The 13202-nt window shown below is 38.1% G+C and overlaps 2 protein-coding genes across 2 annotated transcripts; one reads left to right on the forward strand and one right to left on the reverse strand.

Annotated features, from left to right (window-relative positions):
* Nucleotides 1–635: 635 nt before the first annotated feature.
* On the reverse strand, nucleotides 636–12971 carry LOC113686267 (ATP-dependent RNA helicase DDX3X). The gene is made up of 17 exons (XM_027203870.2): nucleotides 12768–12971; nucleotides 12501–12567; nucleotides 11421–11543; nucleotides 10996–11166; nucleotides 10820–10892; nucleotides 10457–10556; nucleotides 6949–6993; nucleotides 6688–6778; nucleotides 6433–6509; nucleotides 6171–6266; nucleotides 5819–5979; nucleotides 5388–5532; nucleotides 5122–5266; nucleotides 4832–5013; nucleotides 4623–4740; nucleotides 4111–4261; nucleotides 636–3479 (listed from the first exon to the last, which is right to left on the reverse strand). The coding sequence occupies exons 1-17, from the start codon at nucleotides 12810–12812 to the stop codon at nucleotides 3314–3316; spliced, it is 1956 nt and encodes a 651-aa protein (XP_027059671.2). The 5' UTR covers nucleotides 12813–12971; the 3' UTR covers nucleotides 636–3313.
* LOC149043317 (uncharacterized) lies at nucleotides 7490–8953 on the forward strand. The gene is made up of 2 exons (XM_089208724.1): nucleotides 7490–7505; nucleotides 7610–8953. The coding sequence occupies exons 1-2, from the start codon at nucleotides 7490–7492 to the stop codon at nucleotides 8461–8463; spliced, it is 870 nt and encodes a 289-aa protein (XP_089064850.1). The 3' UTR covers nucleotides 8464–8953.
* Nucleotides 12972–13202: the final 231 nt, after the last annotated feature.

Consider the following 13202-nt stretch of genomic DNA (forward strand, 5'->3'; position numbering starts at 1 on the left):
TCAAGCCATGGCGACTATTTGAACAGTTTATTCTGATAGCGTGACTTTTAAGACAAAAAACATGAAATACAGATTCTATTTCAGTCGGCTGCACGAAAGCTGTGTTACTAACTGCAAAAAAGTGGGCGTGACTAGGATGACACGCCTCTCCATGTCTGCTTTGAGATGACAAACCTACAATCAGGTCCCTTCCCTCCCCCTAGCCCACCTCAATCCTCTGGCTCCTACTATTGAGGGATTTGTCTCTCCGTTGTTCTCCCCAATACCGTCTCTTGTATAGGGCGGGTCAGCGAGACAAATTGTCGTGATCATTCATATCACTCTCTTCTCAAAATTAACCAAAATTAAACTTGTTCACGCGCAGTTCTATTACGTGGCAATAACACTCAATAACACACACACACACGCAGTGATATGTCTAATTAACACAGGTTTCAAAGAACAAATGATCTTATCTTTGGTGTCTGCGTTCACCAGGTAGTTATCTGTTCAATGCAGGTTCAATTTACAGGTACATCTTGGGAGTAATAAATTTGACACTTAAGCTAGTGTCTGCTTAATATGGGCTAACTGCATAAGGAACTTTGGGAACTTTTCATCACTTTTCCCACAAAAGAAACAGTAGAAACCTATCATCACTATAATGGTCATAATTTATTGGCTTCTGACATCAAATACAAATAACTTGACTGCCTTGGCAGTTAACTCTCCCCATGAAATAACCAATTTTTAAACGGAACAACTCTTAAACTCTAAAATAAAGATTTTAAGTAACTGCATGGACAGCACGTCTTGACTCACCATGCTTTCTATGAGCACATTTTATAGATTTGTAAGGTTAACTAATAAGATTTCAGTTAACTTTGTTCCAAAGCAGCCTAAAATTTAATACTAAGGTTATCAGAAGGTTGTAGCTGACGTGACAACCCGCTGTCACGCAATTCTTATAAGCATCACGCAAGCAGCTTTGGAACAAAGTTAGCTTCGATCACATAGCTACGTTAAGATTTCTTTAAGGTCTATGTAAATAATACGTTATTATAAGGCTACTTGCTGTGGCCTGGTTTGTAACTTCCTTAGCTGTTCTCTTCCCGTTCATTAAAGAAAATAAATACCATAGATACTCTTAACAGTAACGTGTTTAAGAATCTTGAGTTACGTCAAAGCATGATTGCATTTACAATCGTACCCCAACCCAAAGTTGTTTATTAGCTGCTGACAAGTGTACTTCAAAATTTCAAAAGGACAAGGAAAATAAATTTTTCCCATGTTATAGTAACTGTAATGCAACAAAAATTCAGATCATCAGAATAATTACATGTTTTCAGCCTTTGTATCAACATTTTCACAAGCAGCAATATTCCTAATCCAAGATGATATTCATAAAATGTCAATATAGTCTAAGTTTCAGGCAGGATGATTTTTCAACTTAAGCGATTATTCCTTATACAGTGATTTACTCGTTCAATTCCATGTATTCCTGGACTACATGATGCTTGTCGTCTCTTTTCGACACAACACTTATTTCACTTGGACTTCATGAATAACAGAAAATTGCTCACTTTCTTTGCATGATAAGGCATTTAGATCGTTATAAATTATCACTGTACTGTTAACACCATGTAAGATTTTTGTAAATAAAATATCTTTTGCAACTACTTTTGTTTAAGAATTACTGATTTTTTTTTCAAAACAGGAACATTTCTCTCCTGATACTTACTATGAGATTCTTAAATATTTTGGCGACATAAGTTTTCCTAGTTCAGCACAAGATTGCAATATTACAAAACAATTTGTCGGTGGACAACTGTAGTATTACAAAATATCTCAGTATGACTAAAATGTGTTTGGTTATGGCCCTTATACACAATGTGGAACTCAAAATTTACAATAAAAACTATCCATTTCTTTCTTTAGCCAAAGAAAATAGTGCCTACTTAACACTTATTACATTGCAAACAGTTCTCTTGATGTTCACAAAGTGTTCTTGTCAATTTTTTTTTTAAATTAGCTACGGTTTTTTTTGGCAAGTTACTAACAACCTAATTCTAAAAGTTATATTACAATTTCTTTTGGTATAAATTCAGAAATTTGTGACAAGGGCCATGGTCTCCTATAAATACAAGAGATTTTCTGATGAAGCATTTTTCAGTGCATTTGAAACCCTGGAAAAAGAACTGATTTGTACAATTAACCAAACTGTATTGTAAGTAGGTACATATGTACTCATATTAAAATATTCCTGTTATGTTAATTAGGATGTATCTTAAATTATGGAGTACACTTTGTTTCATGTAATTACAACTAATTTAATAGCCTACGTGTAGCCATACACTCCCCCCCCTAGGAGAAATGTTCCTCCTTAGGGGGAGGGTATTGTTACACATGGGCTACTAATTCAACTATATTTACTTTTACTGGGAAACACTTCATAAGCTAATTCTGATAATCATCTAGAAAATTGTTTTCTAGGGCTGTAACTGTAAGAAATCTATTATAAATGGTGCAGAGAATTTCTTTTTTCCACTGATCAGGAAAATAGAAAAAAAAAAAAATTTCTGAAAGGAACCAAGACCAAATGTGGACCTTTATGCAAAGGCCCAGTTAACACTATCAATATGGGCCCTCACAAAACTTAGGCTCTTACTTGCCTTCACACGTGGCCCCAAGAAGATCTCTTGGTTCATATAAACTACAAGTAGATGGCTATCACATATACGTGTCACTGTTGGTACAATGACCTTAAACATAACTTTCATAACGTCGCCAAAGATATATAAATACTCAGATTGTTGTGTTCCATAACTTGCCTCTTCTATCTGCTTCACTTGAAGTTGACATTTCAACAACTTGAACAGGCAATTTTTGACCCTACTCGGAAAACAACAACCACAACAACAGGAGATAAATGGCATGTTTGTAAGCAGCAGTTTGAACAAACTGAACAAGCCAACTGACTTTCTCCATGGTGCTCCTTAAAGAGTTTCTTAAAAATCATGAACAGTTGAGAGTTCAACATCGAATAACACTGCATTTTTCCATGTGCTCTGACCTCGCAGCCAGAGGCCTTCCTCAGTTACCTGACCTGTAACAGTGCTGATCCACACAGTAAGCCACTGCGACTGAAAACCGTCACCAGTCTTCCTCAACAACATTCCACCAATCACTCAAAGATGCTTTATTTGATGCCAGATATTGCCAATGCAACAGTCCCAAATTTAACTTATTTCATCGAATGCAAAACAAATGCGGTAAATTCCTGTAACAACAAATAAAGAAAAAACAACAACTTGTAGTGAGAACCTTGCACCAGCTAGTTCCACCAATCCTGGGAAGCATTGCCACCAGAATAACGGCCTGGATTCCAGTAGCCCCCTGCTCCTCCCCCATAACCATAGTGGGCTCCACCACCCCCACCCCCACGGTGATGTGGCTGCTGCCTGTAGTCACGGGACCCAAAGCCACCAGCTGAGTGCCTGCTGTTGAAAAAAACAAAAAAAAAAGGAAAGAGGTCATTGAATGTAAATTGCTATTACTGCCCAAAATGTTTGGATTGCTTCATCACTCTTCATGTTATAGCTTCAAATGAATTTCAAATCAAAATGATTTTAACCTAGTGTACAGAGTAGTTTGATTAGTACAAATGAATTTTTCTTTGTTCCAGGTAGATCACCAAAGATTAAAAAAAAAAAAAAGGGCCAACAGATCAAACTAAATTAAATCATTCACACAACGAAAAAACCACTCTTATGGGACATTTGGCCGAACACTCGAAGACGCTATTGAGATCTGTTAACACATATGGCAAGGCCAGCTACTCCAAGTAATTGTAGCTCATCTTCTTCTGTAAAACTGTGACTAGGTGTATAGAAATTCATAAAGGAAATAGTTTGCGCAGGTAAACCCTATATATTACTATACCACTACCATATTCACATCACTGATTGGCCTAAAAAGCATTGGGGCAAAATTGGCTCACAATGAAACCCAGATAAGCCAATCTGAAGATCAACATTTTGGGCACAAAGAAAATTAAAGGTAAAAAAAACAGCTCAAAATTTGAGACACTTCTGTTATATTCAAATGGATAAACTAAGATGTATGTTATACCTCCTTCCACGGCTCCTGCCTGAATTCTGATGGCTCTCAAAGGCAATAGACTCCAGCCAGCTTGGCACCTCTTGCCTGCTTTCACTCAACAGCTCAACCAAATCCTTGGCCACATTCCGATTCTTCTCATTGAAAAATGAAGTGGCTAAGCCTACAAACACACATGAAGGATAATTAGCTCTGAACAAGAGATTTGTTTACGTTTTGCTGTTAAGCTACTGAACCTCAATTTCAATAATTTGTTGTCAGTGTTTCTCAGCACTTGCAATTAAAATGAATCTATTAAATTGTGCATGTTGTGATGCTGATCACCATGCTGCATCATATACAACTGCAAGCAGGGAGAAAAATTCCTTTCCCAGCCTCAGGCAATCAAATTTATCTAGAATTCTTTGTAACAGCCAGAGAATTCTTTAAAACCATAAAAGATGACTTCCAAAACAATAACTAAAGAAAGGAAATTTGTTTTGTTTACAAGTGGAATTATGTCCAGAAAATCTAAGTAACCTCACCAGTGTGTCCCACACGGCCTGTGCGTCCAATGCGATGGACATACTCCTCTATATCAGTTGGCATGTCAAAGTTGATCACATGGCGCACATTTGGAATATCCAAGCCACGAGCAGCAACCTAAAACACAAAATAATTAGTCACCCAAGCTTCCAGATATTTTGGAATAAAAACTGTCTCATTTATCAGAAAACAGTGTTAGTGTACTTACAGCTGTAGCTACCAAGATTGGTGTGCGGCCAGACTTAAATGACCCCAAAGCTGCCTCTCGCTCCCGCTGAGAGCGATCACCATGAATGGAGGTTGCATACCAGCCTTCACCGTGCAGAAAATCATCCAAAGCATCAGCTCCTTTTTTGGTTTCCACAAATACCAATGTCAGAGACTTTGGACCTGGAAGAGATTAAAAACAGAGGGAAACTTTCAGAACTTCTCTGACTTTTCCTTAATATTTGATACTTTAATATTTTTTGTTATTGACACAACAATATCACAACAAACCTGAAGCATTCAGCAGATCCAATAAGAATGACCTCTTGTCGTATTCATCAACCCACACTGTTTTTTGTGTGATGTTCTCACTTGTGGAGCCCACACGTCCCACAGCCAAGAAGATGTAATTCACCAGGAAATCTCTAGCCAGCATCTACAAAAAAAGGTAAGATGATTTTAAAGAAAACCATGAGCCACAAAAAGATATGAAGAGATCTTATTTGGAATTAAAAGAAGAACTCCTCTGTAGTTACGTTACAATTGCAAGTTCTTACCTGGATTTCCTTAGGGAAAGTGGCACTGAACATAAGTGTCTGTCGTTCACCAGCTTTAGGCATGGTGTCCTGATCAACAATGCGTCGGATTTGAGGCTCAAATCCCATGTCCAACATACGATCAGCCTCGTCCAGAACAAGGAACCTGGTAAGCAACCAAATACTTTCAAAAAAAGATCAAAAACCTTTCCACTTGGCCTTGAGATAAAATGATCAAATCTTTATCCTGATTTCAATTCATATAGATTCAAATTTGTTTTGGAATTTTGTTATTCTTCCAAACAATACACATTCTTTATGCTAGTGTTATTATTTGGCTAGAAGTCATGTTAGTCTTTCAAAAAAAAACCACAAAAAGGTCAGATATTGAAATGCAGAGTAATTCTAGAGCAAAAAAGAAAACTATAGACATAACAGATGTCTTTACTGACTTGCAAGAGTCCAGCCCCACTCGTCCCCTGTCCAACATGTCAACAAGACGACCAGGTGTGGCCACAAGAAGATGGCAGCCACGATCCAGCTCCTTCAGTTGGCCACCAATGTCAGCTCCACCATAAACCACACAGGGACGCACATATGACCTGTAAGAAAACTGACAAGAGACACATGTTCTTAGGAAGGACCACCTAACATAAGCATTGTTTGTAAAGTCATTAGAGACTAACAGCTTCTCTCTGTTTTCTCTGTTTTCTCCCATCAGGAGGCCACTGGGTTATTGGAAAACATAATCAGCCTTGGCAATGCAAAATAAATAACAATGTTAAAAGGTGTTACTTTCATTACCTTCCTGGATTCCTCAAAGATTTGACAAGCCAATTCCCTGGTTGGTGCTAGAACCAGGCAGTGAGGGAACTGCTTTCGGCGACCCTGATGCCGAGCCTAAGAAATGCCACAAAAATTTTCATTTTAATTTCATATTTCATTTACGGAGAAGTAACTAAAAGGTAATACAACTTCCCATATAAAAATTGGACAAAAAAAAAAAAATATATATATATATACAACCACAAAAAAGGAGGTACATAGAACCACATCTCTTGCTTACATCAGGTAGGGGAGGAGGACCTTCCTCAAAAATCCTGCTGAGAATGGGAATCAGGAAGGCAGCAGTCTTCCCAGAACCTGAAATAGAAGTAGTTCAAGTCATCTATTTTTTTTTTGTTAGCACTACATGAAATTCACATGTATGTCCTTTGCCACTAATGGTGAACAGTTCCTATCAAAAGGGCTGTTCCATCTATCTAATTACAGTTTTTCACGGTATCGCCATAGTAGCTGTTTCAAGTTGTATCAATCTTACCAGTCTGGGCACATGCCATCAAGTCCCTCTTCTTCTTCACAATAGGTATGGCATACTTTTGAACTGGAGTGGGCTTGGAGTAATTAGCCAGCTACAAATAAAGAGTAAATAAAAAAAAATAAAATATCTTCCGTTAGTAGAGTTTCACTTGATGGTGGACTTAAAATGTATTTAACCTTAAGAAGACTTAAGTCAAAACCTACAGAGGCTGCTACAGTAGAGATACAAATATGAACAAATTAACAGACAAGTACATCATACCTCAACATTGTTGCACAAGATTTCCCCTAGTTCACAGTCAGAAAACTACAAAAAACAGAACTCTGTTACCATCATGTGATACATTTGTACACAATTACAACAAAAAAATTTTATTGTCCTTTAGCAATGTGAGACTGTCAACAAATACTCGTGTGTAAAGCAATCTTCACCATGTTCACCACTATTTATGAGAACAATCTAGTCACTTTGGTCTACTATAAACAATGGTTGAGATATGTCCAGTTTAATTGTCATTATTAACTAGGGGTGCGTTTCTTTAAAAAAATCCAAATCCGGATTCTTGAATCCAAAAACGGATTTTGCGTTTCTTTAATAAAATCCGAAAATGGATTTTGAATCTATAGAATCCACACTCCGAGTGGATTCATTAGATCAAATCTAAATCCGGATTTTTAGGATTCATGATCCGTGCGTTTCTTTATTGCACGGATACAAAAAGCAGTACGTTTGGCAAGCGGTCGTCTTCTTAAAATCCGCCACATTCCTGCCATTTTGTTGTAAATATTAGCTGCTGCCGGCCATGGCGAATAAACAAGGTGAGTTTTTTGTGTAGTTTCACCGAAATTTTCCGTCCTGTACGTATTTTTATAAATTTTCCGGATGTTTGATGTGTCTTGGCATCTTTTATTTCTATCTACAGGACAATATTGGACGCACAGTTTATCTGCAGGTGAATATCCAGAATATCAGTGGAACAAAAGCCATGTTCAACCGGGCATTCAACCTTATCTTCCTCAGTTCATGTTTCCACCACCGCAGGCATCACAGTTCAGCCATGAAACAGTCAGATCAGTATCACCTCAGCCTGGTCCAAGTTTTTCTTCTTTGGAAACAGCTGCAGCCACGTTCAGTCAGTCGCATGAAGGCACCGAAGGCGAATCGAGAGCTCTTGTACGCTGGTCTAGAGCTGATGTGCTGTTGTTAATTTCCTGCTATGTCGAACGCAGAGAACGATTTAAAGATATAAACAAAAAGAACAAGTCCCTGTGGGAAGAAATCAGCGAAGAATTAAAGAAGAACGGAGTGTTCTTTAATGCCAAGGCGTGTGAGACGAAATTGAAAAATCTGAAGAGAAGTTATGTTGCTTGTGTTGATCACAACAAAGTCAGCGGAAATGACCGAAAGAAATGCAACTTCTATGACGAACTTCACGAAATATTTTCGAAAGATGATGCCATCGCTCCAAAAACATTGTGCAGCAACATTGATGGTAAACGGAGCAAAGATGCAGTCAAGAGTGTTAAAAATTCCAGTTCCACATTGAGTTCCACAGGTAGTGACACAGAGGAGCCTGTGGTTACAAAAGCAAAGAAAAAGAAGTTACCAGAGCGGAAGAAAAGAGAAGACCTCGTTGGGCTCTTTAAGGAATTTACACAAGACAGGAAAGAGGAAGAAAAGGAAAAGATTAAAAAGTTTGAAAATATGCACAATGAACGCATGGCACTCATCGGCCGATTTTTGAATGTTTTTGAAAAATCATTGAACAAAGAGTAACCTTGATTCCATAATTTTTTATTGTGTTGCAGAACATGGGATTATTTGACCACAAACATGAACATAGATACAGTAAACCTGAGTTTGTTGTCAGTATTGAGTTATCTAAAAGTTTATTATATCATACATGTTAACAGTATTATTGCAAGTTGTATGTTTTTTTTTATCACATACATACAAGGAACTACAACAGCAACATTAGGTGAGAGGGCCTAACTAAACTGGTTTTGATATTATTTATATCCTTTACTTTTTTTAGCCTGATTCTCAGATGCTTCAGATCACTTGTGTCACGCACTTCCTCCTTTCTGTGCGTGACACAAGCAACCTGGACTGTCAGAGTATTAGGCTGTTACATTTGTGTTGAAAGTTTACATTTCAAGCAACACCATAAATGTTTCAGGTAGTATAAAGTGATCCATGTACATGGCTCTACTATTTTCTTATATACTTTTAAAAACAAATAAAATATTGATATTTATAGCAAAAAGACTATTATACAGTATAAACTTTATGAATGACATACACCACCTATGAAAGAAGTGTTCATGAAAACACCACAGTACAAAAGGTATCAATACATAAACCACTTATAAATGCTAGGTTTATGGGATCAGTCTCATTATCATGTTTCTCTTATCAACTGCTCCTACACCTGGTGGAAAGATGTCATCATCATTGTCATCATTGTCATCATCATCATTAGAGTCATCTAAAAAATCATCGATGTCATCTTCAATAATGCAAATGTTGTGTAAGATGCAAGAGGATACAATAATTTCCGGTATGTCCTCAATTTTGTCAACATCCATCATTGTTTTTAGCTTCCTAAACCTGTTCTTAAAAAGCCCTATGGACCTCTCAACCACCATTCTGGTGGAACTGTGGGCAGTATTGTAACGTCTTTGTTGAGCAGTCAAACGTCCATTGTCTCGAAATGGGGTCAACAGCCACCTCTTCAAGGGATATGCTGCGTCTCCCAAAATGTGGGAGTTGCCAGGAAAATAATTGTCTGGGTTCACTTCAACTTCTCGGCAGATCGGAGAATTACGAAACACGCGAGCATCGTGTACTGAACCAGGGTAACCACAGAAAACATCGGTTATGAATAAATCCGGGTCACAAATGACTTGTAGTTGGACGGAAAAGAAACCTTTGCGATTTATGTATTGTTCATGATTGTTATGTGGTGCTTTGATTGGTATGTGGGTGCCATCAATAGCCCCCAAAACACCCGGAAAACCCTTTTTCTCTTCAAAGGCCTCCATCACCGCTTGGGCTTTTAGACCAGTTGGAAACTTGATAAACTCATCCATTAAGTTCCTCACTATTGCTTTGCAAACTCGTCTGTAGACTCTGTACGCAGTTGCCCTGCAAACATCAAATCGATCGGCAACAGAGCGTAAACATTCTGGATTCCCAAGAATCCACAGCGTAATAAGGATTTGCTTTCTTAACTCGACCGGTGGTCTTCCTCTATCGCCGGTGTATTGAGGTAAGTCGCCGTGGACCGAAAGCAAATGTTCGAGAACTGTAACTGTATGCCGTGACATGCGGAAGTGACTTCGGAAGTCCTCCGGTATGTAACTAGGTACGGTTATTTCGTAAAAATTCTTTGTGCAAACGTGTTCTTTTCGGACGAGCTGTCCGGCCGCCAAAAGGAATAAAACTGCTTCGTCATCGGCTCCTAAAAGAACCTGTTGTTGTTCAAGGTCATCGGCAAGGACTTCTTCGAACAGTTCAAACATCAAACCAAAACTTTCCGCCATTTTGAAAACTCCCCCCAAAACACGCGAACTGCATGCTGGGGTCGTTACGGCTAATTGAAAAAAAAATCCATTTTCGGATTTTTCGTGTCTTTAAAAATAACGAATCCGCATGATCTCGGATTAAGAATCCAATCTTGGATTTTTTTAAAGAAACGCACCCTAGATGTCCCAAACTGAACTAATTTCAAAACAAGACTCTTGATTTTAATTAGTTGACAGCCTACCGACTCAATGTTTTTAGGGACATCCTGTCCAGTGGCTTCCACAGGGATATCTTCATACTTGTCAAAATTTATTCCAGTGTTGTGCTTGTTGAAAAGCTCCCTAAGAAACAAAATATATTAACAACCATTATCAATTATGCCCATACTAATATCACGCTTTTTAAAAGTGTTGTAGAATCCTTCTAAAATGGAAATGATTGTTCCCTGAATAATCCAGGACTCTTACTATTTGGAGAATGGATCATCTACAGGAAAAAATCCTGCTAAGAAAACTAACATTACGAGAGATGTATGACCAACAGTAAGACAGATTACTATCGAGCGTTCACAGAGAAAATGTTCAGCTTCTCCAACAGTGATTACCTTTCAATGCGGTCATTCTTCGGCAAAAGTTTAGACCAATCTTCTGGTGGTGGCTGAGTGACTCTGTTATAGTCTGATGAGAAAAATATACTTCCAATTAACGTGAAACTAAAGCAGAACACAACAGAAAAATCACCTAGTGCTGACATGTTTGTTTGTATATTACAATAGCTCACCATTGCCACTTCCTCTTGTGGGAGGAGGTCCTCGGTTGTCACCCCTTTCTCTCCAGCTGTTTCCCCCTCCACGGCCTCCACCATAATACTGACCTCCCCCATAGTATGGGCGTCCACCTCCCCGTGGAGGATATCCACCATAAAAGTTTGGCTGCTGTTGGTAAAATCCATCTGACAGATAATAAGATACAATATATTATATATCCCAGTCAAAGAAAATTAATGAATCAAACTTTTTGCCAAGCCTTGTTATCATCTGAAGAGTCACAGAAATACTCTTCTGACATGTCCATATCCTCTTCACCACACAACTTAGATTTTGAAATGATTCCCTTTGCAAGATGCAATTGTTTGGTTCAAATTACTCCCATCACTCAGCTGTGTGCGGAAACTTATAGTCTCAAATGATGTATGACCGAACAAACCTCTGTAGGGTTCCCTGTGTTGAAAGTCCCTTTGCTGGTTGTATCCATGATCATGGTACCCCCCTCTGCCATGAGGAGGAGGAGGACCAGGTCTGCTGCGAAGGTGAGGAGGCACGTATCGTTCTGAAACATTAATCATACATTGGGCTGGTCAAAATAAAGCATGGCAACTCAATTAACTTTGGTATGGTACATTTAATTTACCACATTTTGCTTTGTTTCCAAATCTGATCAAAAGTATTAATCACATTAATCACATAATTGCTAGTCTGCCATGTCTGAGAGATATTCTCTGTGGGTTAAAATATCTTATCTAAATATCTCCAAAAAATCCTAAGAATTTGCTCACCAATGTCTCTATTTCATTGGTAACTGAATATACTTTGGGAAACTATTCAGAGTTTCAGAGGGATTTCGAGAACTTCATCAACTAATGTTTAGACAACATGACCCTCTAAGCTTCAGAAAATGACTCCATTACTGTTATTACTAAAATAATGGTTTTTTTTTATAAAACGTAAGTATAATTATCATATCCAGAAAGTTTTTTTGCCAAAAACTCTCACATTTCAACTAACAATGACTTTTAATGGTGAGAGTTTACTCCTGGCACTGGTGAATTTCAATGAAACGTTTTCCTGAGCCTTTTCAAGGCCTGATTTTAACCCGCAAAAAAAAGAGACTTACATCATAGATTTTCGCTATGGGAGCAAATATCTCTCATTTCAATTTATTAGGCAAATAAACGTTATTTCAAGACACAGAAGTAATTCAAATTCAAAAGATTGAACTATTTTACCAAATAGCAAAGAAGAATCAAAGACAATCTTCATTAAAATATAAAGAACGCGGTGTGGAAAAAACATCATTAGATGTAATCCAAGCCGGCTACCAGAGCGACAAAGAGATTTTTACTTCAGCCTGTGAATTATATGATACCAATCCGGCGATTTACCCGTATTGAACGGCCAAAAGCGTTTACCACGTTTCATTCTTTCGTTTTCTTCATTTCCCACTTTACCGAAATGGAAATTTGCACAATCTTACGCAACGGATTAAAATCGTACTTTTTCAAGTTACCTTGTTGAGACTTAGGATCGACGCCGTGAGGGTTAACGGCGCCCTGATTCAAGTCCAGACCAGCGAACTACAAGGAAACAACAACACAAAAATCACTTTAAAAACTTCATCTGTGCTTAACACAAGAAATAGCAAATAAATTGTTTATTTTCTAGACGAATGACGGAGAAACTGTTCGAAAAAGGAAGGCGTCATTTTGCATTTTCCATGTGCCTTTGTCTCAAAAACCACAATTTCATATCTTCCGATTTAAAATCTTCAACTTACCCGCTGGTCTAGAGCTTGAAAGTTAGCTGGGGCCACATGACTCATAACGGAATAGACAGTAGTTTTAAGCTTTCGAATGAAATATTTGAAATGGTTGGTAAAACTCGGCAAAAACGCGAACAATAATTGAAGGATTTTGCTCTTCAACTTTTTTCTGTTCAGATCGAGATGTCAGTCGACGACAGCCGGCTGAGTAACCGCACTGCCGTGACGTCACGTACCAAGCACGTGGCCGCCCCAGCACCTGGTGGGAGGGGGTAGGGATCTAGAAAGAACTCTGTGACTCGTTGTTTCTCAGTGACATTATCAAATAACAATACCGGAACCAATGGATTTGTTACCTGTGAAGTTCTCCCTATAGATTCGGCTTTCAAGATCCTTTGCACAAAAAAGGTAGATCTGGAATTTCTACACATGGTACACACGAGATATTGA

The sequence above is a fragment of the Pocillopora damicornis genome, chromosome 6, assembly GCF_964200805.1.
Source record: "Pocillopora damicornis chromosome 6, jaPocDami1.2, whole genome shotgun sequence".
NCBI classification, from domain to species: domain Eukaryota; kingdom Metazoa; phylum Cnidaria; class Anthozoa; order Scleractinia; family Pocilloporidae; genus Pocillopora; species Pocillopora damicornis.